The sequence below is a fragment of the Nyctereutes procyonoides genome, unplaced genomic scaffold (assembly GCF_905146905.1).
Source record: "Nyctereutes procyonoides isolate TBG_1078 unplaced genomic scaffold, NYPRO_anot_genome, whole genome shotgun sequence".
Classification (NCBI taxonomy): domain Eukaryota; kingdom Metazoa; phylum Chordata; class Mammalia; order Carnivora; family Canidae; genus Nyctereutes; species Nyctereutes procyonoides.
The window spans coordinates 7,490,516-7,517,984 of record NW_026575035.1 but is presented as its reverse complement, the minus strand read 5'-3'; the positions used below and the strand labels follow the sequence as shown (position 1 = coordinate 7,517,984).

At 42.2% G+C, this 27,469-nt stretch overlaps 1 protein-coding gene across 1 annotated transcript; it reads left to right on the top strand.

Annotated features, from left to right (window-relative positions):
• Positions 1–999: 999 nt before the first annotated feature.
• Positions 1,000–27,442, top strand: RDH10 (retinol dehydrogenase 10). Its single transcript, XM_055318372.1, has 6 exons — positions 1,000–1,384; positions 3,052–3,287; positions 22,898–22,996; positions 24,223–24,368; positions 25,944–26,075; positions 26,166–27,442. Exons 1-6 carry the CDS (start codon positions 1,096–1,098, stop codon positions 26,287–26,289), a joined length of 1,026 nt encoding a protein of 341 aa, XP_055174347.1. The 5' UTR covers positions 1,000–1,095; the 3' UTR covers positions 26,290–27,442.
• Positions 27,443–27,469: the final 27 nt, after the last annotated feature.

The following is a 27,469-nucleotide window of genomic DNA, read 5'->3' as shown; positions in this document are numbered from 1 at the left end:
GGCACCCCGCGGCCGCGCGGCCGAGGTCCTCGTCTCGGTTCCTTCCAGCCTGCGGGGCTGTCTTCCTCAGCGCCTGATCGCAGGCGGGGCCGTCCAGAGTCCCACTGCTCAGCGAAAGTGGCGAGATACGGACTAGCGCCGACTCGACGGCGGGAGGAGGATGGCCCGGGCACTGCGGCCCGCCAGGCCCGGCAGGCGGAGGCCGGGACACCCTGCGGCAGGGGGCGTGAGCTGCGAAGGGAGGCGCGACGGGGGCTGGAGGCTGCGGCCACGGCCATGTGAGAGGGGCTGCCCCGCCGCGGTTCGGCGGACGGCGGGCGGGGGGCTGGGCCGGGGGCGGGGTGCGCCCGGGGGCGGGGAGGGCCGAGCGGAGGGAGGGCCGATGCCGCTGCCGGCTCTTCCCGGTCGAGGGTTATATAGCGCGGAGCGTGGAGCCCGCTCAGAGGCGGCCGGGAGCGCTCCGACTTGCGAGCGGCGCCGCGCTGCGGAGCCCGGTGCCCGAGTGACAGCCGCGGGGAGTGCGGGGCCGGGGACCCGGGAGCGCGGGGGCGGCTGCAAGCCGTTGGGCAGCGCTGCGCGGCGCCGGGCGAGTCGCCCCTTCGCGGCGCCCCCGCCGCCCCGCACCCCACTCTCCCACCCTTTCGCAACTTGGGTCAAGTTGACAACTCCCGCGGCGGCCGGCGGGCCCGTGCGGTCTGCGCTGCGCGCCCCTCCCCCGGGGTGAGAGGGAGCCGCCGCGCCGGCTCCGGGGACGCTCGGGCGGCGGCGGCGGCGGCTTGGCCATGAGGGCGGCGCGCGCCGCCTGAGTCGCGGCTGTCACCGCCGCCGCAGCGGGACCGGCCGGCCGGGCGCTGCGGGACAGACGGGCGGCTGCCGCGGCGGGCACAGCCCGGGGCCACCGCGCCGAGCCCGGGCGGGAGCGGCCCCGCGCACTGCAGCCCGGAGGGCACCTGGAGGGGGGGCGCGGGGCGCAGCCTCCGGGGTCCCGCGGCGCCGGCAAACGCCCCCGGGGGGCCGGGGGGCCGGGCTGCCCTGCGCGCGGCGGGCGCGGACGCGGACGCCGGACTCGGGGCGTGCGGGGTTCCCGGCGTCGCGATGAACATCGTGGTCGAGTTCTTCGTGGTGACTTTCAAAGTGCTCTGGGCGTTCGTGCTGGCGGCGGCGCGCTGGCTGGTGCGGCCCAAGGAGAAGAGCGTGGCGGGCCAGGTGTGCCTCATCACGGGCGCCGGCAGCGGCCTGGGCCGCCTCTTCGCGCTCGAGTTCGCGCGGCGCCGGGCGCTGCTGGTGCTCTGGGACATCAACACCCAGAGCAACGAGGAGACGGCGGGCATGGTGCGCCACATCTACCGCGACCTGGAGGCGGCCGACGCCGCGGCGCTGCAAGGTAACTCGGCGGTGCGCGCAGCCGTCCCCGGGAGGCCCCGAACCCCCGCCGCCCCGCCGCCCCGCGCAGCCCCGCTCCCGAGGAGGACAACCAGCCCCTCGTCTTCCGCGAGTGGAATCTGCACCCCCCCCCCACCCCCGGGAAAGGAACACGGTCACCTCCGCTTTAGAAGGGGGAAGGTGCGCCGACCCCGGGGCTTTACGGAGGTCCCGGCTCCTTGGGGACGGACGTCGGGTTTCCTCGCCCCTCGGAGGACCCAGGGAGGGCGGAGAGGGCTCTCGTTAGCTCGGGCCGGGGGCCCTGACGCAGTGCCTCCCGCGCCTTGGCGACGGGGGACGCAAGGGTCCGGGAAGTTGTCCTCAGACGCGGCGGGGCCCCTCTCCGTGCCCCTGTGCTCCGAGCCGCGGAGCTCGGGCCGCGCCGCTGGTGCGGCTCTAACTCCAGCCGCGAGGAAATGGTTACATTGTTTCACCAGAGACAGGTTAAGTGCTTTAGTTACGTCCCTCAGCTTGATTGAATGATATCCTACCTCTTTCAAAGCGCTTGGAAGATTTGAGCCTCGTTCGAGATTTATTTCATGTTTTTCGTAACCTCAGCTGCCTCACTGTATATTTATTAACTAACCTGATTGCTGAGGGTTTTTTTTTTTTTTTAAGTCAGAGCGGAGACCATAACCAACCGTAAATACTGGTCTAGGAAATTGGATTATGGCTCTTACTCTTGGATAAAAATGTTCATTTCTGGAGAAAACACTGAACTGTACTGGCAAGGTTAACTTGGACACCACCACCCCTCCCCCATATCGATCTTTTTTTTTCTCCCCCCCCCCCCCAAAAAAAACTAATGGCACCTGCCTTTTAGGTCAGAAAATCAAAGGTCAGAAAATGTTTCATCTTCAAAAGTGGTATGGAGGGGTAGCAAATACACATTTTTGTGCCTCCTGCCACAACCTAAAAGAGAAAGGTAAATTCAAAAACCAGGAGGTTTTGGGTTTTAAATTGAGATCTTATGCGGTAAAATTGCATGTTTACCTGGAAGTTTGATTTATTTGAGGTGCTTCTCAGGAGAGCTCAGCTATTCGAGTTAGAACAAACCAGTGATCTCCATTCTTTCATGAGAAACTCAAGCTTCATTCCATGGCTTTGGATGACTTCAGATTAACTATGGTTTTGATTTGTGAGCCTTGAGGAGAGTTTCCATTTTGAGGGTGCAGTTACTAAAAGAGTAAAAGCCCGTTCTGGCCACTGTTCCTCAAAAAAGAGGAGTGTGTAGTGTTTGTGTTTGGGAGGAGGGGGTGTTACTCTCTATACTGAGATAAGTTCTTTCCAGGTGTCTTTAGCTCCAGGAAGCTGATCCCATGAGGTCTGACTTGTATTGGGCTTGTCACAATTACATGATTTTCCCCTAAGCAAAGTTATCCAGTAAATTGCTGTAATTCCCAAAGACTTTTGGGGGAGGAAGGCAGCTGTAAGTTCAGTCATTGGCAAGCCTCATGGTGTTAGAAATTTGAAGCTCACTGTAGTATTTTTGTTTTGTGTGATCTTTGTCCTACTGATTGCCATGTGACTCACGTTTTGCACCCCCACCCCCTTCTCTGTTCCATTTTTTCTCTCTCTCTCTTTCTCTCTCTCTCTCTCTCTCTCTTTCTCCTGGACTTCTGAGGACAGCTGGGAATGGTGAGGAAGAAATTCTGCCCCACTGTAACTTGCAGGTTTTTACCTACACCTGTGATGTGGGAAAGAGGGAGAATGTCTACCTGACAGCGGAAAGGGTCCGCAAGGAGGTTGGCGAGGTCTCAGTCCTGGTCAATAATGCCGGCGTGGTCTCTGGGCATCATCTTCTGGAATGTCCTGATGAGCTCATTGAGAGAACCATGATGGTCAATTGCCACGCACACTTCTGGGTAAATATAAACATCCTTGTTTTTATTACTAGGCCCTCCTCAATGAGAAGGCTGGGAAGGAGCCAGACTTCAGTACCAGCCTGAAAGACACCTGTACTGTTTTACCACAAAGCTTCTTTCTAATTTGTTATTTCCCCATGGTGAATTACACTGTACGCCAGTTGCTATCAAATAATTATCTTCTTTCCCCCCGCCCCCTATGCAGTCTTTCTGGAGAGGGTAAAGGACTGAACATTTTGAACTAGTTTGAAAGATTGCCATAAAAATAACAAGAGGGAGCATAAAACCCTGGATTTGTTTATTTTACTTTCTGTTGAGTTTGTAAAACATCGGTTGTTCTTATGAATTCCTGAAGTCAGAGTTTAGGCTTCCAAATTACTGCTCAGCCACATTTTAGAAAGTGCCAAAGATTCTGAGATCAGCATTTGTGGTCCACTGGGAGTGGTTGGGCCACCCTAGCAGTCACTTAACATCCGCTGACCATCCACGGCATCTGTGGCATTATCCTGATAGAGTACATCTCAGAACTGTCTCCGCTTACAAGATGCCTCTCTCGGGAGAACAGAAGTCACCCTGATAATACCATAGAGTCACTCACTATACAAGGGGCAGAAAGATTGTGAAACTTGGGGAACTAGGGACTTAAAACCATGTCAGCTTCTAACCAGCAGAGCTACACAGCATCTAAGGATGAGTGAGAAGGAGGGCTTTCTTGCTCTGGATACCAAACTAATCCCAGTTTTTCAGCTAAACTTCAATAATGGTAGGTGTGAAGCTCTCCCCCATAACTGTACACTGCTGACCTTTATTCTCTTCTTCTTCCACAGTAATTCCCCTTTACTTTTGTAGACAGGTAAGAGCCAATAAAGAAAGGGCAAGGAGATAGGATTTTTGTTTTTCTATATTTTCCATAGGTGGATTAGCCTTCTGATGGAACACAACAAAGAACTGTTTCTTCTAAATAGGTCACATTAAACCTCATTAATTTTTTTAGCAACTGCTTAAAAACTTAATCTGGCTTTAGAAGCACTTATTCAAATATTGTTCCTAGAACATCAAACCATTTCTCTGATCCTGAAAGAAGCTTACCTAAATGTTTTATTGTAAAACATGAGCTTTACTTAATTCATTTCCAGAGCTCTAGAAATGAACACAAGTGGTGTGAGCCAACTCCTATGGATGTTTTAAATGAGTAAGGAGATTACCAAATACAGTTTGGGGGGATTTAAGTGTGCTTTTGCATGTGGGCGTGTGCATAGGTGTTTGTGTGAGACAGAAAAGGTGTGTGTGTGTGTGTGTGTGTGTGAATTGTATTATATGCAGTAGGGATGGGGAACGGAGTAAAAGTCCATAGGAACAAGTAGCAAGTGACAAGGGGATGCATCAGGTGAGTAAAGGTATAACGAATAAACGAATACACTTGGCAATATAGTTTATCAAGAATCTTACATATTTATGATTCTGAGTAAAACAACCACTATTTGAAATAAAAGATGTATGTGAATTGCAGGTGGACTTGTAGTTTTCATAGTGGAATGAGAAGGATGAAGCTGCTTAGAAACTCCAGGTGACTTCAGTTGACTCATCATCTTTAAACAGATATACAGTCATTGGTAGGCTACTTGTGAACCACCAACACCACGACTATTTTTTGTCCAATAACCTTTGATTGAGATGGTCTTCCGTTTCTGAACTGTAAACCTTTACCTACATGCTATTCTAAAGTTTAGCCATCTTGCCTACTTTTTCTGCGTGATTATTTTGCTGAATTATAAAATTTCAAATGTAACCACACTTTTAAAGAAACCCATACAATGTGCAGTTAAATACTTTTAAGACGAAAGGAGCCTCCTTTTGCTAGATATTCTATAAAATGAGAGGTAATTGAGAGTGTATTAAGCCCAGAAAATCCATAGCTTTGGCTTTGAAGATGCACACGAATTGATATACTGTACCTTAACATTAGACTACTCTCTAACCTGAGGAGAAAATTGAATCAAATCTCCGATAGAAAAATTATTGTGGAATTGAACCTACATACTAAGGAGGAACATACCACCTTCCCAGAGTCCTTACTTTGCTTCGAGATGTTGCTTAACTACACAATTTAGTTCTTGGACGCCTTGGCAGTAATGACGTCACTTCATATTAAAATATGGGAGGCTCCTGAATTCTCCAGCTGTTTTTCCCTTAAGCATCTAAACTGAAGAATTTATTTTCAATATTGAGTCAGAAAATTCATTTTAGAGTTGGAATTTCTGACTTCCTGCCGAGACTTGCAAACCTTTTAAGAAATTGAGATCTGGCAACTAAAATTTAGAAGACTTATAATTTTTACAGTGATTTGGGGTGTTAAATGATATAAGAGCTACCTGAATTCAGCTTCCCTTCCCGTAGTCCTAGTAGGCGAAAATGTTTGTGACAACAGTCTAAAGAAATATTGGCATGTGCAGTTTTCCTTCCAAAGAAAATAACCAGTGTGTCTTTTTACTGTGTCTGGGTGGAGAGAAAAAGTTGCCCCATACATTTTTAAAAGATCAGCTGAGCAAAGAGTCCCTTAGTCATTTGAACAGATAGTCTTGCGCCAGACTTGTAAGTAGCAGTTGCTGTCTGTTTTCATAAAATACTAAATGGTATGTTGATCCCAACCCAGCTTAAAGTCCTATCCAGTGAAACAGAAAACCCTGTGGACTTCCACTGAAAAGCTGTGGGTGCTCCTACTTCAAAACCTTTATACAACTGCCTCTGCCTTCAAGACCCTCTTCCACCACTCCTGTACCTTTTAAGGCTTAACACAAGTTCCTAATACAGTCTTCCCTCCCCACTCCAGCCCTTTTCTGGCAGTTTTGCATATTAGAGCTGCACTTATCCTTAGAGATCCTCTTGCCCCATCTCTTATTTTCTGATGAAGCTGCAGTTAAATGGCTTGTCTAAAGCTTGCTTCTTGCCATTAATCTCTTGCAGCATCTGTTCATTATCACCCTTTGTGGCGTAGCATGTGTTCTCCAGTATAGTTTTTTTTTTTTTTTTAATGTATTGTGCCCTGAAATTCCAAAATAGATGGCAAGCTGTCTGAAGGCAGTTTTTTCTAGCCTTCCTATTTGTTTTTCCCTGCCTGGAAGAGAACTCCACTCTTAAGATTCAGTGAACACTCAACAAATGTTTGATAATATAGACTAGACTTCTGCTTAAAGATTCAGAACATAGCCCACTCAGAGGATGCTCACAGGAGCCTGTCTTCTGAAATTTCAAAAGGTAAGCCTTATGGTGGACTAAGGTAGGCTGTGCAAGATTGAGGAGATCACAAAATGGGGCTGGCTCACATTCATAATGGTTTGTATCTCCTTTTGTTTTGCTACACAACTTTTCCATGCCTCCCGCCCCACCTCCGTGCTCACATTTACTGTGGTGTATTAAACTCTGCTCATTGGTGCAAGGCTAGTGACATTGAGAAGGCCAGTGTTGATAAACCAGTTTGAATCAAACTCAAATTGAATGTATGGTGACCATTCATACCTCCCAATGGCTGGGCCTCAAGGAGAGGATTCCCACTGCAGTTCCTTCCTTGATTCTTAATCTCATACTAGTCATTTCCATGCACATTGAAAGTTTTTAACATGCTTGGCATTGTTCTACATAGCCCTCCAGTTTGCTATGATACTTCCGTCTTCCAATATTCTATCACCAGCAGCTCTCCTAGGAGCTTCCTCTTGGTCACCAGTCAAGAAGTGATAGACTTGGGATAGGTTCTAGTCAGTATAATCTCTTGTGCAACATTCAGGGTTAACACAAGACCAAGGAGAATGTAAGCAATGCAATGCACTTTAATGTTGGCATAATCCTAGAAACCATTCACTTAGGTGTTCTCTCTGTAGCTCTGTGCAATACAAAAACTTGAAAATACCTCGCTAGTTTCTTTTGAAACATGGCAAGTTGGCCTCCACACACAAATTGCAAGCCCGTGTTTTCCCCAAAACATTAATATTGCTTCACTTGGTTTTTTTGTTTTTAAGAGGAGAATTTTAGCTTGTCATTTTTACAAGACAGAGTTTATCTGTAGATCCTTTTTGACCAAAGAGCTGCATTTGGCCTTTATATGTGAGCAGCAAATTGATCCCTGATTAGCCAAAAGGGGGAAGCAAAAGCATTTAACTCCAGGCCTTTTATGTTCTGAAGAAATTTTGCATGGTAAAGGGCTAAATCTGTCAAATAGCTAGTCGGTAATTTACTTCTATTGATATGGTAGTCAGACAAGATAATTGGTAGTTAATTAATAGACCACTTAACTTAAAAGGTTTCACAGTTTTAAAATACTAATTACTGAATTAGGCATTTATCTATATCCAAATGTCTAAAGTCTATTTAGTTAAAATCCATCCAGGAAAAGTAAAAGCCCACCAGCTAGATCTGAGTAATGTAGCACTTAAAGACATTAGTGCTGTGTAGTACCTAATATCTCATGAATGGTCCCTAATCATTAATGTTTAAGTTCCTATGTGATTTACTGGTTTTTAATCTCAAATGCTGTATTGTTCTCTGGTTAGAGAAACCTAGTTTTGTTCGAGGCCTCTTAGATTTAGAATTTTTAAAAAACCATTTCTAAAGTATTCATAAAAAACTACTTGGCCAGTACTTCCTCCTTCAAACCATAATATTAAGAATTGTTATACCATATATTTTGCATACATAAAGTATTTTCCTATGTTGGGATAGCTACTGAAAAGTTGGAATACGTGGTCAGTTTTTAAGTCTGTACTAGAACTAGCTTCTGTTGTTAAATAAATATCATATGCCTAAAAATCAAATGTTTGAGCTTTAGAAAGACTTTTTAGGTCTTGAGCTGAACTGTAAATTGACATAGGTAAGCATACTTTATCTTACTAATTCTCGAGGTCCCATTTAAAAACATCTCTTAGGTAGCAACTACTCGGATACTTGGGACCGTATCCCTAGTAGGTCATTTCATAGCCTTGTTCCCTAACATGAAATGAGATCACACGCCCCTTGAACATTAAGTTTCTGCCTTTGGTATGTTACATGGTAGGCCCAAATTGCTTCTATTGCTACTAAAAATCAACTATGGTATGATAAAATGTTACTTTACGTAAGTGGTATGAGCAGGGCACCATCCTGTAAAAATCCTTGCAACATCTTTGATGTGTGTTCGAATATGTGTCTAGTTACCTCAGCTGTTTAGAAAATATTGCTAAGTAACCAGTATCCTATGAAGAAAGAGCAGTGCTCCCCTAATTGCCAAATCCAGTGTGCAGCTTGCTCTTTCTACAGAATGTGATTCTGTTAACCATTCCTGAAGCTCCAGTTTTCAGTTTCCATGATAAGCCCACCTTCTACTTCTCTTCTGTCTTCCCAATCCTCTTGGCCTCCCTGCATCAGGGATGTAATGACTAGTGCTATATCCTCACACCTCTTCTCGCTGTGTACCTCTAGCTGGGTAATCTGTTTATTTCAGTGGCTTCGTCTGATTTCTGCGACCGTTCTCAAGTTCACACAACTGTCTTGGCTGTTCACTTATTCCCTAAAATCAGCAAGTCTCAAAACTGAACTAACTCCTTTTTGCCCCTTCTTGAATTCCCTGGTATGGCCAATACCAGGCTTGGGAACATCCGCAGTTATCTTTAATTCTCCATCCTGCCCACATCCATGCCTCCTGACTGTTCTGTTGCTACCGCGTACTTGGATCCCCTCCTTCCCAGTGCTGCGCCCTCTCCTGTGCTTCCATCACCTCTTGCCCATACTTTGGAAAGAGTCTCTGGACTTCTTTCCCTCTTCCTAGCCTTTGCTCTTCAACCTAGGGTGACTTAAGCAGACTCGAATTTGTTATGTCTGCTTATGGATTATTCTGACAAGAATCTACCCCCAAACCTTTAGGTGACCATATTGTTCACAGCATGAAGTCCAGGCTCATTAGCATGGCAGCTTAGATCTTCTAAAGCTGATTTCCACCTGCCTTCCAAACTCATCACCTATTATATCTGCTGGTCAACCTTAAATTCCCGCTGGGCCGGACACCTCACTGTGCCCTGATGGAGCCCTGTGCACTCAGCTGTTCTGCCGTTTGAGACCTGTCTTCCTGGGAGACAAAAGAAGTGGAATAGTTTAGACAAAATGTATCACTACTTCTGGGAGAGAAAAAATAGGATATTTTCATGTTGACTTAATAGTATCTTTATAGATTAACTGGGCAGTCCTTGTAGAATAGTTTAAAATTCCCAGTTCAGGGAATGGCCTACTCTTATCTGATTATGTGCTATTTATCTCGATTCCTGGAAGCAAAGTTGGTGTTTGTTCTTTTCTCCCTTGTTATTTCTACATGTAGGGCTTCATCCATTATCTGCCCAAGTAGAAATTAATCTATAGGACATGTCAAAGCGAAAGCATTCTTTAACCTGTCCTAATGCTAACACTGATTGAATAGCTTTTTCAAAACGGCTGAATGGAGCGTGCCCGGGTGGGGTCCTCAGCCATTCATTGCAGGATTGGGTCACTGGGCCTTAAGGAAGAGCTACAAGCCCTATGGCCAAATATTTAACTGCTCACATTCTCCCAGTTTATTCTCTGCCTTTATATTTGTTTTTACCTTAATCATTTTCCAGATTTTTAGGATCCTTGGCAAATTTAGTTAGTTTGAATAAAATTCAGGAAGTTTAATCTCATTTGGGACTTGGAATAATTTTTTGAAGTAGGAAACTCAGATGTTCCCTACCTAAACTTTAAATTAAAAAAATAAAAATAGGGACACCTGGGTGGCTCGGCAGTTGAGCACCTGCCTTCGGCCCAGGCCATGATCCTGGAGTCCTGGGATCGAGTCCCCCTGCATGGAGCCTGCTTCTCCCTCTACCTGTGTCTCTGCCTCTCTCTCTCTCTCTGTCTCATGAATAAATAAATCTTTTAAAAATAAATAAATAAAAAATAAAAATAGGAACACCCCTTCCCCCCTTTTTAAGTTCCTTCAGTTAAGGAATATTAATAGTGGACTCCTCTAAACTTTCTGTTTCTTCCAGAAACTAAAATTAAGCTTCATTCAATTGTGATAAGTAGCTAATTTGTCTCCGTTTAATCCACATACCTGCCTGTATGGATAGATGTGTAGATGGCATGTTTGTTTGCTTGTTTTGGAATGCTCCATGAATAATGAGACTCGTGACTGTGGTGCAGTTACAGCCAACAGACTGAAAAGAAAGCCCATTTGAGCCTCTGTGTAAGTCCTAAATACCCAGGATATTCTTGGAACCCCAAACTGTACTGTGCTGAATTTCCACTAGGGGGTGTCCTGGCAGGGTGGATTTGTATCTTATTTCCTTTTGCACACACACGCAGTAATTTTACCAAGATAAAGGGCCTTTTGTAGCTAACCTTTGAAGTATGACAAACTCTGGTAGTCCTTAAGAAATAGGGAGCTATTCCTTGTATCAACTGAATGAGTTAAATCCAATGTTTTGAGCCTGGAACTCTAGGGATCTGATTTAAATGTGTTCATCAGTCTTGGTTTAATTAGTGATTTTTTTTTTTAAACCTCACAAGTTACTATAGGAGTTAGCTCTTCACAGAACTAACCCTTTCTTACAGTTTCTATTAAATGACCTAAAAAAAACTGCGTGTAGGCTGCGACCTCTTGAAAGCATAATGGGAAAATAACTTAGAAGATAGAATCTTGTAATTCTTTCTTTGAAAATAGATAGTGGACAAGTAGAGCCCACAGCCAGTCCTTGTATTATTAGGTAGGGCAGCCTTAGAGAACCTGCCCGTATTGTGACCTAACACTGTTAAGATACCATTGTGCAGGGTAAAAGTTGTCAGAGCATGGCCTTAGGATTTAATCACGATTACCCTGACACATTTGGCCGGCCAGCCAGTCCCCATCCGCCAGGGTTTGCAGGCCTACGCCATCCTAGCACTGGAGGGTATGCCTTTCAACACAAGGAATGCTAACATCTTTTACTTGATCTTACCCAGCATGGCCCATTCTTGAATTCCTTTTTCTTTTTACTTTATTTGTCAATTCTCTTAAAACTCAAGTTCACACCTGTCAGGGACCATTTTCCTAAATGCTCTGAAACTAAAATTAAGTGAACCACGGGGAAAAAATTGAATATCCTCTCATAATGATCATAAAACTTTCAACACTGCAGCAAATGCTGCTAGAATATTTAACAAGTGAGGGCAATTACTGCTGCAACCTTGAGTGCTGTCAAATTAGCCCAACTGACAAGCCACTTACAATGAATTCACATTTGGAAACAAAACATTACTTGGTCTGTGAAACTTTCAAAGATCACACAAAGTTATGTGTGAAAGATGGCAGCCGTGTTAACATTGTGAAGGTTGTTTTTTGTGTTGTCGTTGTGTGGGGTTTTATTTTTGTTGATTCTTTGGTTTTGTGTTTTTGGTTTGGGGAAACCGTGGTGTTTCTCATTTGCTGCTTGCATAAAATGTGAATTTCTTGCCTTTCTTTCAAATAGCTTAGTACTGAAATTTTTAAATATTAATAAGGTTCGGCTTCTTAGTGTTATTCTAAACAATGGGTCTCAAAATAACACTTCCCAAATCAGTGTAACTGGGAAAATATTTGTGGTGCAACTTATGTAAGCACATGGGTATTTTGAGGACAAGAGAAACTTAAAATTCAGAGCCTGAATTTTCCCACCTGCAAATTGCACTTAACATACTGCCCCCTACTGATTTCTCAAGGATTTGAGAAGTGGGATAGTTCTACAGTCTCTTCGAAAAAAAGAAACATCGAGTATAATTACCTTAAAATAGTTCTGTACTAACTTTCAGTTTTTATGTCTGCTGGGCTCTTCTCTGTTGAGCATTATAATTTATATTTTAAAACTGTTGTTTTTCTGCTCCTAGTAAAAGAGGAGTAAAGGAAAGATTAGAGAAGTGTTACTGGAAAGCATTGTTTCCCAGCATCTTCAGGGATTCTGGATGAAAGGGGTAGGGCAGTCAAAGCAGCTGCTCAGCAGTATGGTTTTGAGGCTTCTTCTGGTGGTCAGGAACTGGGTTTCTGCCGGAAGCATGGTCTGGAGATGCCTGGAGGGCAGGGAGGCCTGGGAGCCATACAAAGGAAGAACCAGGAATTGCAGAAACTTGAAAAAACAACATAACCAAAAATAGATAGCACTTATAACCAAAAGAGCCTATAAATACATGCTTAATGAGCCTGGAGTGCATTTACCGTACTTTTATATAGCACTTAAATTTTACAGACCCTTTCATAAACACTCTTCTCTCATTTGAGCCTCAAAGCAACTCTGAATTAAGTAGAGCCATTATCCCCATTTTTATGGATGAGGAAACAAACCAGAGAGGTTATAGGAATTGCCTAAGGTCACCCCTGGGGAAAGAAGAAGCTAGGACCCAGACCCTCATCCTAGGACTTTAGTTTAGAACCTTCACAAATACTCAACTGGGCTACATGTTCAAAGCTCCTACTAGATTTTCCTATGAGTCACTTATGCTTTTGCCTTTTGGTATAATGAAAGAATCCACCATCAAATGTTGATTTTTTTTTTTTTACTAGCATAGATCATTTAACAATGACTAATGAACCCTAGCCTAATATCCCCAGAAAGTTTGCGCCATAAGCTAGACAATAATGTAAAATTCTAAAGACCCAATACCACAGTAAAATTTTATTACTAACGGCCAATTCTTGTGTTTTTCCATGGTTTTTCTGTAACTTTCCATGGTTCACATCTGAGATGGTTACTTCATGGACAAGACTGTACGATATCCTTGGTCACATAGCCTCCTTGTTTTCCTTGTTCATATGTCAACGTTGACAAGCTGGAGACAAAAAAGGTAGCGAATAAACAGGGCACTTCAGCAAGCATTGGCTGCACAGAGTTCTAGAAATACTTGGTACCAAAATGGTACCAAAACAGGGTGGTTTTAGTTTTTGTTTTTCTGTCGTCGTTTTGAAAGCTTATCTCCTGGAAACTGTAAAACCTTTATTCTGTTACATAATGATCTTATGGGATTAGAATTCCAGATAAATCCATAAGCTTTGCCTTTGGAAATGTTAATCATAGATTTTTCAAAATGATGGAGTTTTGCCCCAATCTGTAGTGTCCAAACTTATGGCCCAAGCATCTGATTTGTAAAGGGTTAATTTTTTTCCTGGGTATGGTTTTCTCACAGGCTTACCAAAGCATGAAAGCTTCAAAACAGTGAAAAACGGAGCAGGTAAAGGCTGAGGCTGAAAGGGCCTAAAGTCCTTGTCCTGAAAGCGGAGCCTTTGAAGCCTCTTAACACTATCACAGGGAGCGTTAGATTTCAACGTGAATTTGGGGGACACAAACATTCAAACCACAGCATAGGGGCTTGCTAGTGCTAAAAATGAATCCAAGGCAAATATACAGAGAATCAGTAAACTCTCCGTAGTTGTCGATAGAAGACTCCAGGGGAGCTGGAACATTGGCTCAAACCAGCCCTTATAAACGTTGTTGGAGGAAGGGTGTGGAGAGTGGGGCTTCCCAACCCCTAACATCCTGGTTCGGAGAACACGGGTAGGATAGAAGGTAACGAAATTAATCTAACAGTTTTGCTGAGTTTCTAGGAGAAATGAATCTGAAGCCACTTGAGGCTCACCCCAGAACCTTGTGCTCAGCCTGTGGTCCAGGGCCAAGGCAACAACAGCATCACCTTGGCAAGCTACACGTTAGAAAAAGCAGACTCTCAGACCCTCTCCCAGACCTACTAGATCAGGATCTGTATTTGATTCAGATCCCAGGTGATTCTTTGGCACATCAAAGTTTGAAGAGGAATTGGTCTTGAATATGCATTTTCCTTTCCACGTTCTCAATATTCTCCTTCTCTGCTGCCTTTCTGTTTTTCTTTCCTGAGCTAATCAGCCCTTTTGGAAACTCCTAGACAAGAAAAATGCCAGACCACACACTCTGTTCCAATCCTAGTCTAGGTTTATTATTATATTTTTTTTTAATTTGGATTCCAGTCCAGTATCTAAAAGGAAGAGTGCAGGTGCTGAAACAAAGTGAGGACCCTACCATGAAGAACTACATTCTTCCTGTTACAAACTTGCCTGTTGTGTGTACCCTACTTCCTCCAAGTTGGCTTCCAGTATTGGATAATGGAGGGCATTAGATGATGGAGGGCATGGTGTCTCATACACTTGTGATACCTAAGGGGAAGTCTTCCCTTTTAGTTTTCATAACTTAGTAATGTTTTAGGTGGTTTAGCCAGAATTGTGATTAAGATTAGGGCTGTCTTCTATTCCACTTCAGTACTGTTCTTCCATGAGGAAGCTAGAATATACCAAACCAGTTGCTGGATCAGCAATTATTGTCCTTGAAGATATTTCTCAATTTAATAGTGGAGTGGTAGTTCAAAGTTATTGACATATAAACTAAAACAAATGGACTATTGAACCTAAATTTAAGTTGTGATTTTTTTTTTTTAAAGCCCAGGATTGCCTTCTGAACCTAGAAAAATGTCTTACACTACAAGAACTAAAGCTTAGAAAAAAATTCATCACTGGACTGTATGGAACTTTATTTGCTACTGTGCATGTTCTTTCAGAGGTTTGCAAAGTTTTCTCTTTAACACTGCCTGACACAGTATAGGTACCTCATGGACTCTTCTATATAGTAAATTCTGTGGTGTTACAGTGCAAATTTAGGAATAAAATAAGATTTCAGGAGTAACTGTGATTATATTTATCTTTCATTTAGGTAAAGATAATAACTGTTTTTAAAGATTCCACAGTTAAGCAAACTAGGAAGTAAGAATTTCAACTATTTACACATACAAAATAAAAAGGATGGTGGCAGGTGATCTTGAGGACATTCTTGGGACATGTCATTGGAATGGGGGCAGAGGGACAAAGGAGTCCTGTCCCTTCAGGATGCCCTGAGCGGTGCCTGAGCTTGTGGGCAGTGTCTATGCCTCATGGAAGTGGTCACCAGTCACTAGAATAGAGCCGCAGCCTCTGCCCTTTGGAAGATGTGTCTTTATTACAATTTCTGAGATGTGATTTGAGTTTGGGGCAAAGCAAAGAGATTAATGACAAGGTGTTGTTTAGCAGACTATTTGGCTGCAATTTTGTGGGTTATTTTCATTATTTTATAAAGCGTTATTAAATAGGGAAAGGGGCACTCCTTTGATCATCTAGGACTCAGCCAGCAGGGAGGGTCCAGGAGAACAGCACTTCAGACACTGTTCAGCATTTAGTTTCCTTTAACATCCTGAACCCCCATGAACTCAACAAAAACACAGAAAAATGATATTTTGCAGATAATGTGTAATTTCATTAATATGTAAGAGGCAGGAATTCAAGTTACATTATTTTAAAAGGCACAGTCATGACATCATATAAATGTTTAATGAACAGATTTTTACTGCTCACCAGATGCTGGTCTCTGCACTAATGGAGCTGATACCTTGCTGAGTCATTTATGAGAGTCTTACGCAAGGTACACCTCAGTGTTACAACTTGTATTTCCAATGCGTAGTAGGAATTGAAGAAATAATTATTGGACACAAGTTGTCACAACATTTTTAAACAAAGAAACTTTGGAGAAACTCCTCTTCTTGTCTCACAGATGAGTTAAGATCAAGATTCAAAGAGGTCAAGTAACTAGCATGGTTAGTCAGTAGGCACCTGGGACCATGGGATTTTTGGACTCCAAAGACGAGTGTATTTTCCTGACAGATTGAGTTTTAAGTTACCTCCTTTCCAGTATTTCTGCATAGCAAACCCCAAAATTCAAGAGAATTTTGATTGTCTGAATCGCTGCGTTGGGCTAGATTCATCCCATGCTTTAGCAGTGGGAAGGCAAGTTAATGAAGCATTTATTTTTGCTGAATAACTAATGGTGTCATCATCTAGGTGTTCATTTGAAAAGCCTGGTTCTTTTATTAGCTTCTTGGTTGCAGGGCAACTATAGGAGTGTACTAGTGCATGTGTGTTAAGCATTAACTGCTGATGCCTTCAAATGTTAAACTAATCCCTGTAGCCTCAAAATAATAAAAGGATAGTAGATGGAACGTTGATACGAATTCAGTAGTTATGACATACTCTAGTCTCTCCTCTATGGCTAAAGACAGAACATTTTGTGTCAATCTGATAAGAGATTTTATTAAGTCTGAGAGAATAGTTACAAGCTTCACTATCTTGGAGTTCTGTTGCACAATTTGTCAGGAGACTTTTCTTTCTCTACAAACATATCAACTAGGAAAGAAAGAAAAAATGCCTTCATTCAGTTACGTGAATTTCAGAATTTGTGCTGTCAAATGCGACTAAAATATTTAAAGTCAACGTATTACTAGCAAGTATAAATTGAGTTTTTACTTCCCAATTAAAGTTAATTTTGTAATGAAAATTTTCAACTATCTTGTTCTATGGTCAAAGTGAAATTCCTTAGTTTGGTGGTCAGTATATTTACTAAGCAGATAAGCTTTAAATCTACAGATTTAAGAGTATTTATTCAGCCATATGTGCCTTTCCGAGATTAGCCTAGGGGTATGTCACCATTTTTCCATCTTAGACATGCTAATGATTTATGCTATTCACCTTTTTAACACCATTCACTCTATATTCACAGCGCCTCCAATAGTTTGTATTACTGAATCACAGTTTTCCAGGAGCAGTGACTGAGTATTCGGAGGAGAGTGCCACCAGATGTCATTTTAGCCTTGTAAATAAGCAGTATGTTCCTTTGTGATTCTGATAAAGATAAGTTACTCCAGTAGCAACAGAACCAGAAGCAGCAAAACACCAAGCAGAATTGTTGAACCACTTTGGAAGGGTACAATAAGGGTGTCTTTGTTTAGTGGAGTCTTGATTGTCTTTTTTTTTTTTCCAAATTGTTTATATACTGTTGTTTGGAGATTTTGAAAATCCTTACATATACATCAGAAAACTATTTAGTACATGTGCTGATAGTGTTAATCCTTTCCCCATCATAATGTGACTTATGCTCCCCTTCAGAAACAAAAGTCTCCTGTTTCTTGGGTGTTCAAGAGATAAACACCTTAAAATGATTCTTTTTAAAAGATGCCTTTTCTGGGATTGACGATAATAAGATAGTTAAGGCAGACACACAAAAATACAGTATGAGGCCTTTTCCTACTATGAGAAGTTAATTTTGCTTTTTCCATGGTGTTCATTAACCTGAAATCATTTATAAATACAGAGAACACATTCTGGGTGTTTTACCTCCACCTTTAAAATGTCATCAGTCTCGAAAATTCCAAAAGCCAGACTTTGCCGGATACCACATTTCTTCACATTCTCTTTTGTTTAACTTTAGGCTAATTTGTCGTGACAGTGCAGCTGCAGGCCGTGCGTCGCAGTGTGTCATTAAGAGCACAGGGAATGATCTGGAAGGTTAGAACTGTTGGAAGTTAATTTGGCGTAAACCTAACTTCCAAAGATTTCTCGAGATAGAACATGTCATGTCTATGTCCAGTCACCCTTCTGTTCAAGAAATTCTTGTTTATATTATAAATATGACCTTTACAGTTATCTTTCAAAGTGCCCAGTGCTTTGAAGAGGAACCCCGAGGAGCTATAGCGACATTAGACTTAAGTATGTTTCATAAGAATGTCAGGGTCCATTTCACTGTCCTTCCCCTCCCCTCCTCCTTTCTTTTCTTTCTTTCTTTCTTTTCTTTATTTCTTTTCTTTCTTTTCTTTCATCACATAGCAGCCCTGTCAGCTGGGGGCAGATGATCGTATCCGAGCCTCGTGATAAAATTACTCATGGGTATACAAAAGTCTATCTCCACGCTTTTTAGCCAGAGTTCATTTTTAAGAGTTCTCTCTCTTTTTGCAGATAAAGTTTCCTAGGTCCGTTCCTACTTATAAATTCTCCCACTGACCATACCAGTGAGTGCATATTGGTTGCTGACTGTGAGACCCCCTAGATCAAGAGCCCACCATTTTTCCTGATGAAGGACTACAAGGCCTCCTCTGTTCATAGACATTTGAACAAAAGAACATAGCGATGGAGTGCAGTTCTCTGGCTCAGGTTAAGCATCTCGCTAACCTTGGCCAGCCACCACTGGCACCACTACCTCTGTATGTTAGAGATCTTTGTACGAGGCCGTAACTCGTGATCCCAGTAATCCATCCCGAGAGTGGAGACAGCGCAGCAGTCCAGGTGTTCAGTGCGTTATCTGAGTTACCCCTCTCAGATTCACCGATGGCAGCACACGCGTGAATTTATACTTAAGCCGTTTGGGTGTGCTCTTAGATTTGCCCTTGATGTTCTTTTAATGACTCTTTGAGACAAAGTTAAAGATCACAAACCTCAGCTTGAACTGACTGGTGTCATGGCAACTGGCACTTCACCTTTTGCTGGTCCCCATCTCATACATGCTACAATATTTGTGCACATTAATAATTCATTGCAAAGTGCCAGATTTCTTTGTGCTGTCAAATTGTGTCAAGGACGGAATATGCTGTACTATCTCAGATGTCATCTACCAGACTGTTGAGGGCAAGAGTAATTAGAAAAGAAAACTAGTCAGGTTACTTGGGAAATTTTCTGAAAATGTGATGCTTTCTAGCCACCCATTTATAGCATTTTTCTTGTAAAGTAAGGGATAGAATTAGTGTTGATCAAAGTTTATTTGGTAATGTGCCCCAGACATAAGGCAGGACTTCGGCTGTGGAAATAAGGCACGAGCAGTAATTGGTCGCCTCCATTCAGGCAGCAAAGGAAATGATTAACAGCCTTCGTGCTCAGTCACGTGGATCAGGCTCCAGTGTGAACCCTGAAAACCCAAGTTTACAAAGAAACCTGAATGGTCTTGATGGGAATGCTCCTCTCCCAGGCTCGCCTTTGCCCGGCACACAGTAGATGCTGAGTGTTTGACCCCCGCTTTGGAAGAAGGCGAGTCTGGGTTCCCAGGATGACCCTGGCTGTGGATAGTTTCTTTTCACTTCCCAGTTTCCTGAACATTTTTTGTTGTGTTCAACATAGATAGTAGCCATCGTAATTGTAGTATTAGACCTATGATCAGTGCAATTCCTAAATAACGAATAGAAGCCTTTGAATCAGGATGTTGAAAATGCAGTGATGCATTGAATCTTGTTTATCCAGAAAGCCGTGTATGTCCCTGATTGGGCAAAGAAATCACGTATTTTAAACTGGACATTGACCTGCCACTACCTTTTTTTTTTTTTAAACTCTCCCTCTAAAGAAAGCTTTATATTAAAACAGATCCGTGTCACCCTTTACTAGTCACTCAAAATGAAGCATATTTCTCTGAAAAATGTTTACAGCCCACAATTGGAAAAGATTTTAGTCACTTAGCCATATTTGGGTTCTTTTGTTTCTCTATCTCTTTTTTCTTTTTCCCTTTAAATACAAAACCAATAGCTTAAATGTCCCTTCAGACTCTTTGGCAGGAGGGCAGGGGGTGAGGAAAGCAGGTCCCAGTCACATTTTTTAAGAATACACAGCCATGGGGATCCCTGGGTGGCGCAGCGGTTTAGCGCCTGCCTTTGGCCTAGGGCGCGATCCTGGAGACCCGGGATCGAATCCCACGTTGGGCTCCCGGTGCATGGAGCCTGCTTCTCCCTCTGCCTGTGTCTCTGCCTCTCTCTCTCTCTCTCTCTGTGTGTGTGTGTGTGTGTGTGTGTGACTATCATAAATAAAATTAAAAAAATAGAATACACAGCCATGAGTACCCTGTGGATAACTAGGACTGTTATACTTGATATACTGAGTTAGCACAATTAAGTGCAGGTAAGTATAAATTCTGCTCAGAGACAGGCACAGAACCAGCTCCCATTTTAGCCATCATTGCTTGGCCAGATCATAAAACAGTACCTGCATATGATAGATGTTCAAGAAATAATCACTGAAAGAATAATACCACCAGACTAATTTCAGGAAGAGGGGAGGGGCCCTTAATCAGTTTCAGAACCATGCAACAGATTAAACTTAAAAAACAGTTAGGAACTTGTTAATCTTCTATCGCCTACCTTTATGTGCTGCTGGGGATCTGGATTAGTCATTTAACACCTGCAGGCAACAACATCACACACAAGTCCGGGGAAGTCATTAGAGCTAACCTGCTTGGTGTCCGCGCTTCTAGCTAGTCAGGGCCAGCCGCCAGCTAGAGTGAGTGGTCACTGGCAGTGTGAACAGTGTCAGGGATTCAGATTCGCCAGGTAATTAAGCTGCAAATTCTTAATGGTTTTCTATACTGTGTGTAATTTCTTGGAATTTAACATGGAGACCCCCTACTTAAGAACTGAACAGTAGGATCCTTTGTACTAAATCTATCCGTGTCTTCTAAGACAAGGCAAACTTTCAATACTTAAAAATGATCTCTGAATAGCATCAAGAATACATTTTATACTTTTTCAGCTAATCTGGGAACAATTAATCATAAGCAGTTACTTTAAAAATCTTATTTAGGGGGATCCCTGGGTGGCGCAGTGGTTGGGCGCCTGCCTTTAGCCCAGGGCGTGATCCTGGAGACCTGGGATTGAGTCCCACGTCGGGCTCCCTGCGTGGAGCCTGCTTCTCCCTCTGCCTGTGTCTCTGCCTCTCTCTCTCTCTCTGACTATCATAAATAAATAAATATTTAAAAAAATCTTATTTAGGTTGGAATACATATGCTTCTTTATGATGTTACTTTATTGCAATTCTGATAAAATAGCCATATATAAGCTGTTTTTGCCTAACATTCAACGTATAATGACCTGATGTACCAGGTCTTGCCTTTTTTGGCTATCAAGTACACCAAAATAATGATTACCATCCAACTACCCTCACCATTCTGACCTACTACTGCAAAGAAGTGCAGTCTAGCTGAAGCATGTGTCTCTCTTCCATCCAGCAGTAAGCCAGGTCTCTAAAGTTCACAAGGAATGTTGTTCATATTCTCTCCTCCACAGTTCCTATCACAGGGTAGTAGTTCTCCCAGAATCTTTGAAAGGATAATCGGTATTTCCTAGCTTAGTGTAAGGCAGCCAGACAAATAAATATAAAACAGTCAAAGCCAAAATATCACAAAACCTGTAATTCTATGTGACAGTGAATGGGACTGACCATCTACATGTCTTAAAGAAATATGAACAAAGTCAAAGTGGTGTAGAATTATATGTAAATACTCAAGACCTTCAGCAGAGAATTTGGAAGCTCCTGTGACATAAGCATGTTGAAAAGCGTGAGAAGCTTTGTAAACATGTGATTATTATACTTTGAATTATGTAGGAGGGCATGGGGAATAGATTGTCAGAGAAGAGAAAAGTTCACGGGTGAAAATAAGTGTGCCCCGGGTAACAATAGTGAGGGGGGCCAGACAAATGAGTCGGGGGTGGGGGTTAGGGTTGCAAGATGATCAGGAACCAGACTGGGGAAGACTTTGGGACACTTCACAGGCATTCATCTGGCAACTGTGTGTATCAGAGATTGGAACACATGGAGAAACATAAAAATAAATGGGATGACTGGTTTTGATCTTGTACGTGCAAAAGTTATTGTAACACATTAGATACTTATGCAGAAATTCAGTGATCCCTTAGCCAGGAAATCCTCAGAGAAGGGCATGCACCTCTTCTTTGAGTCCACTGTGTACTGTTTGGGGTTTTTTTTTTTTTAACTTCATAAATCATGGGGAAGTTGTGTTGGCAATGGGATATAACTCAACAGTAGACAGATTGCTCTTTGCTGCTTTCTTTTAAGAAGCAGGTTATAAAACTGTTGGGAGCCTGGTAGAGTAGTTAATAGATCATCTTAAGCAATTTGAAGTAATTTTTTTTTTTTTTAAAATACAGCCTTGTGTCTTGAAGGCAAAAGAGCCAGAGGAGGGAAAAAAAGAGTTTAGTGAATAAGAAATCAGTGCCTGGGTCTATTGCCCAAGGAACTTATGCTGCATGCCCAGCTACAGTGAGTGGCCAGTCACCTGCCTCTCTGGGAAAGTCAGTGCCCTGTGAGCCCTACAGGGGAGTTTGGTCATTCCAAATGCTGTGAGCTATTGTCATTTAGCATATGACACATTTCTCATTAAAATGATCCTGTACTTTCATCCTGCATTTTTACATCCTGAAATAGTTTACTTCCTATTAGTACACTTTGGTAAAGCTTTGGATGCTAGAAGACGATGCTCGAATATCTCCTCATTCATTAATAGGCCTATTACAGCTTATACATAGCCATAAGGTAAACATTAATACAGGGCACTTATTCATGGGTAAGCTGGAGGGTCCCTCGCAGACCGTGAGATAGCTGTGTTAAAGTGTCATGAACATAAAAAGATCTCTGACCTGGGAGTAGTTTAGATTAGCAGATAACTACCACTTGAAAGGTGATAAAGAGCCTTCGACTAATGGCTTTCTTTTCATCTCTGGAGATTGTCCCCAAAAGCTCTTGTGTTACAGTCTCGTTGGTCACGGCTTCTAATAGGCCTGCCATACCAATGATACGGTGTTATGTTAACCAGACACTTAAAGGATCTTCTCTTTTAGTAAACGTATAAGATCTTTAGACAAATTGGAAAATATAACATTATATGGGTAAAACTCATTGGATGGGTAAAACATTATGTAGAATTGCTTTTAAATGAAACTCACAATGTCAGTTCTAAAGCTTGACTCTTTTCTTTCAGACCACTAAGGCTTTCCTTCCCACCATGCTGGAGATTAATCATGGTCATATTGTGACAGTTGCAAGTTCCTTGGGATTGTTCAGTACTGCTGGAGTTGAGGTTTGTCAGATATAAAGCATTTCCTTCATTCAGTCGGTTTATCTCGTGACGAGTATACCAAAAATCCTACAAAGAGTACCTGCTGTCCATACATTCATGAAAGCACTCTACTCTGCCTGTGTACTGTTTGTGGAATTTCCTACAGTAACTCAAGGCCAGACATTGAATTGCAACTCTAATATCTTCTGTCATAAAATCACTTACACTAGTTTGACAAAGCCACAGCAGCAGCAGGAAAAGTAGGTGGGCAGCTAGGCCTCAGTAGGCCCATTTTCATTAGCAGTTTTGCTTGATGATAGCGGGGAGGCACAGGGTCAAGAATGAAACTGTGGAGGGCAGTGGCATTACCACAGGAAACAGATACAGGAGGCCAAAGGTTGCCGTTCTGTTTTGGTCAACTTGCCAAAAGTGGCCTATCTTCTATCAGCTCATCAGAGGAGATGGTTACGGCGAAAGTGAGGTGTTTTGCATAGTTAAGGTTGTAGAACTGGGCTTAATCAATTCTTCACCATATTCAGATAATAAAGCGTGTGTATGCATATTATTCTGTGCTGTTTGTCCCATGGGTACGTATAGCATAAAACTGGAAACCTCACCCCATGCAAATATGTAAAGGGACACAGAATAGATGGCTTCCACGTTCTACATTTCCATGCCTACATTTAAAGTGGGGTAAAGGATAAGAACTTTCTGCACCATGTGTTCTTCAGTTAAGGTCTGGCTTAAGTTAACAAGGTATACTTATTTCCATTTTCACTTTACCCTAAAGAGAAAATCAGATCATAACAATTTATAACCTAAGCTAGATTCGCCTTTGCTCTCCTAGTGTTAATTAAACAACCTGGATTTTCATTCTCCTTTTACTGAACAAGAGACCGTTTGTGAATTTTCCAGACACTTCAAAGTGAACCTCTCTCCATTTTTAGCTCCAGCTTGTTAGCTAGCTTTTATAGAATCCTTTGTGGTAACTTCCCCAAAGTAATACGATACTTGGTCAATGTGGCAAAAAGTGTTCGTCTGTTTCTGGTGTTGCTTTGAAAATATTATTTCTGCACTGAACCACATCAGATACCTGTCTTTGAAAATGCTTGCCTTTTCCTTGCTTAGTCACCTGTAACCCTCTATATCAAACATGTAACCAAAGTAATAGGATCAGGGAAGCCTGGGTTTGGTGAGGGAACCTGTGCACATACTTAGTGTTTCTGTTCTCTCCCCCTCTAATTCAGGATTATTGTGCCAGTAAGTTTGGAGTGGTGGGTTTTCATGAATCCCTGAGCCATGAGCTAAAGGCTGCTGAAAAGGATGGAATTAAAACAACATTGGTTTGCCCTTACCTTGTAGACACGGGCATGTTCCGAGGCTGCCGAATCAGGTCAGTAAGAACCTGTCTTGTTACTGATAAAAAGCTGTTTTAGAAATCATCTTTCTGCATTGGGAGAATGTGTAGAATTGAGTCTTGCATTTTATCATTTGACACTTAAGCCTGTCCTCTCACTGGTCAAGGTTTGTAGAATTCAAGTGAGTAAAGATTAATGACGAAGGGTCGGCTACCACACTGATACTAATGTGAGGAAGTCAGTCTGGAAGCATCAGATAGGAATTGGCCTCTCTGCACCTTCAAGGGGGAAACATAAATATCCAGGATTTTCCTGAGAAGCAACTTCCTTAGGAATTATTTTGTTTCTTTAGTATTAGTGCTGGTAAATGAATCCGACTTTGATTTGGAATAAGAAACAATGTCACTGTCACAAAAGAGTAAGCCTTTCTTCAAAAAGACCTTAGAAATTTACCCTCCAGATTTGGGAGCTTTCTTTTCACAGAGAGTATGTGTAGGTAGATTCACTGTGACAGAATGAGAAGAACTATTTAGATTTGCTAAAAATGAAATAAAACACTCCCATACCTTGAAAGGAGGCATATGGGAATATAAATGTCAGGTCACGTCTGACTTGAACTAAGCAGAGTAAACAAAACCACGAATCATTAAAAGGAAACTTGTGAAGACATGCTTACTTTGAGATCTTTGCTTGGATGAATTTGAAAGGCAAAGGAAGATAACCGAACCAGTTCCCCGTTGGTCAGGCCGTTCTTAACACATCCTGAACCTGGCCAAGCTGTGAAGTAGGTGGAGCTCCATTGGACTCCTTTGCATCTCCGGCTGACTTCAAGTCTGGACTGGGAACAGACTGGAGTTCTCCCTCTTTCCCAGCATCCAGGCGCGCTGTGTGTGTGTCTGTGTGCCTGTGTGTATTGGTTTGTTTCTTCATCTCATATACTTAGGAACCAATTGCCTAGGGTCTAAGGAGCCCTGTTTCCTATTTAGCATCATGGCAAATGTCCAAAGCTGTGGTGGGACAATGAAAAGTGAAAGGAATAAATTATACTATTAGATTATTTCAACGTGTCATGTAATGAATTCAGCTGAAGGTTGAATGTCTGTATGCACTTCATTTCAGAGACCCTTGAGAGAAAATACCTTGGTTTTCCCTCTTTGGGCATTCAGGAAAGCATATAGCTCACTTATTTCACTCAGAAAAGTTATGCCAGTGTTACACACCATAATTTTAACAACACTTAGCACTCAAAGTTTGGCACTGTGTTTGGGTGTAATGTTTGTTATGCCAAGTACCCTCTTCTTGTTCTATTGAAAAAAACTAGAAAAAAATATGAAATACATTTTAGAGCATTTTTAAAAACATTGTCTCACTTTACAGAAAAGCGGACCGATTTTGCCCCTTTTTTTTTAACCCATTTTCTACACTATGCATATAAAATGTATTAATGGTAGGAAAATTTGGAAAATACAAAAAAACACAGTGCAGAAAGCAAAGTAGACCTAAGGTCCTGTCACTTAGATAACGTCCTTGTTCATGTTTGGATGTATATTTCTAATCTTCCCTACTTTGTGTTAATTCTTAATTTCATTTTTTGAATATATAACCTTCAGGAAAGAAATTGAGCCTTTTCTGCCTCCTTTGAAGCCTGATTACTGTGTGAAGCAGGCCATGAAGGCCATCCTCACCGATCAGCCCATGATCTGCACCCCCCGCCTCATGTACATCGTGACTTTCATGAAGAGGTAACTCTGCAGGTTCCCTCCTGGGTTGGGTCTCCCCGTGGCTGCCCCGTAACCTAGCACACCAGCTCACAGCCACCTTTCTTTTTCCAGCATCCTCCCTTTTGAAGCAGTTGTGTGCATGTATCGGTTCCTAGGAGCAGACAAGTGTATGTACCCGTTTATTGCTCAAAGAAAACAAGCCACAAACAATAATGAAGCGAAAAATGGCATCTAAAAATCTTCTTTATATGGAATATCATTTCTACAGAAGACGATCAAGGCATTACAGTCCAATCCACATCAGCATTACTGACATTGTCTGGATTCTGAACCCATGTTGACTTTTTTTTAAAATCAACTTTTTAAAAAATAATAATAATAATAAAGTGCAAATTAACCGATTAGAATACTTGGAAAATGTGATCAGCAAATGTGAGTCATGTTGTTGCCAACAGGGTCCTTTTAGGCAGAACCCCAAAACCAGTCAAATCTGTTAGACAAGCACTGTGTGACATCTCCAGGCTACCATTATTTTTCTTAATGAGCAGAAAGTCTAGAGATGATAACGACAGTGTGTTTCACCTGTGTGGTTTTGTTTTGCTTTTTTTTTTTTTTTTAAATCTCCATAGAGTTTATTAATTCTTGTAATTAAACTCTAGCCTACTGACACCCTTGCAACTTCAAGGACTGATAGTGCTATATTTTCTCATGTTTTCTAAGTTTCAGTTTTGCAAAGCCTGTGTGGCTTTTCGTGGTGTTTGTGTGTACAGCTCTTTTAAAAAGGAATTTTGAAATCTCCATCAGTTTGAAGTAAATGATGTTTGATTGTTATAGTAAAGGTGATCAGGTCTCTTTCTTAAAGTCCTAATGACTAAAATGTTAGGCAAATTTTTAATTTTATCTCTGAAATCTTTCCTTAAGGATCTATTCCTCTAGAGACCTAGTTATCCACAAAGGTCACACATTTTCTACCTGTGAATTTTGCTGCATACAGAAAGTGCCCTTTCCTCAGGAAGTTGCTGTGTTTCATTTCTTTGAATGGACTTTTACCTAGAATACATAGCAGCTCTGCGAAGAAACAGTTTCTAAAAATGGGAACTTCTGCATTAAAAAAAAATCCCCGTTTTTGTGCCAACTATGATTAGTGAGGGGGAAAAATCATATTCTATGGAGTACGTATGGAAGGGTGTAAAGATTCTTTTGAAAGTTTTATTCACATTGTAGAACAGCAATTGACATTTTTACAGTATTTTTTTGTAAAGCAAACTATTTTGTGCCTTGAATTTGGTAAATGTGTATTAGTGAAATGTTGTTAAAGTGGACTTCTACCTCTGTATCTAAATGTATACCATCCACTTGTAAATTACTATAAACTATTATGTGATTGCTTTTTTTTTTTTTTTTAGAATGTCTTG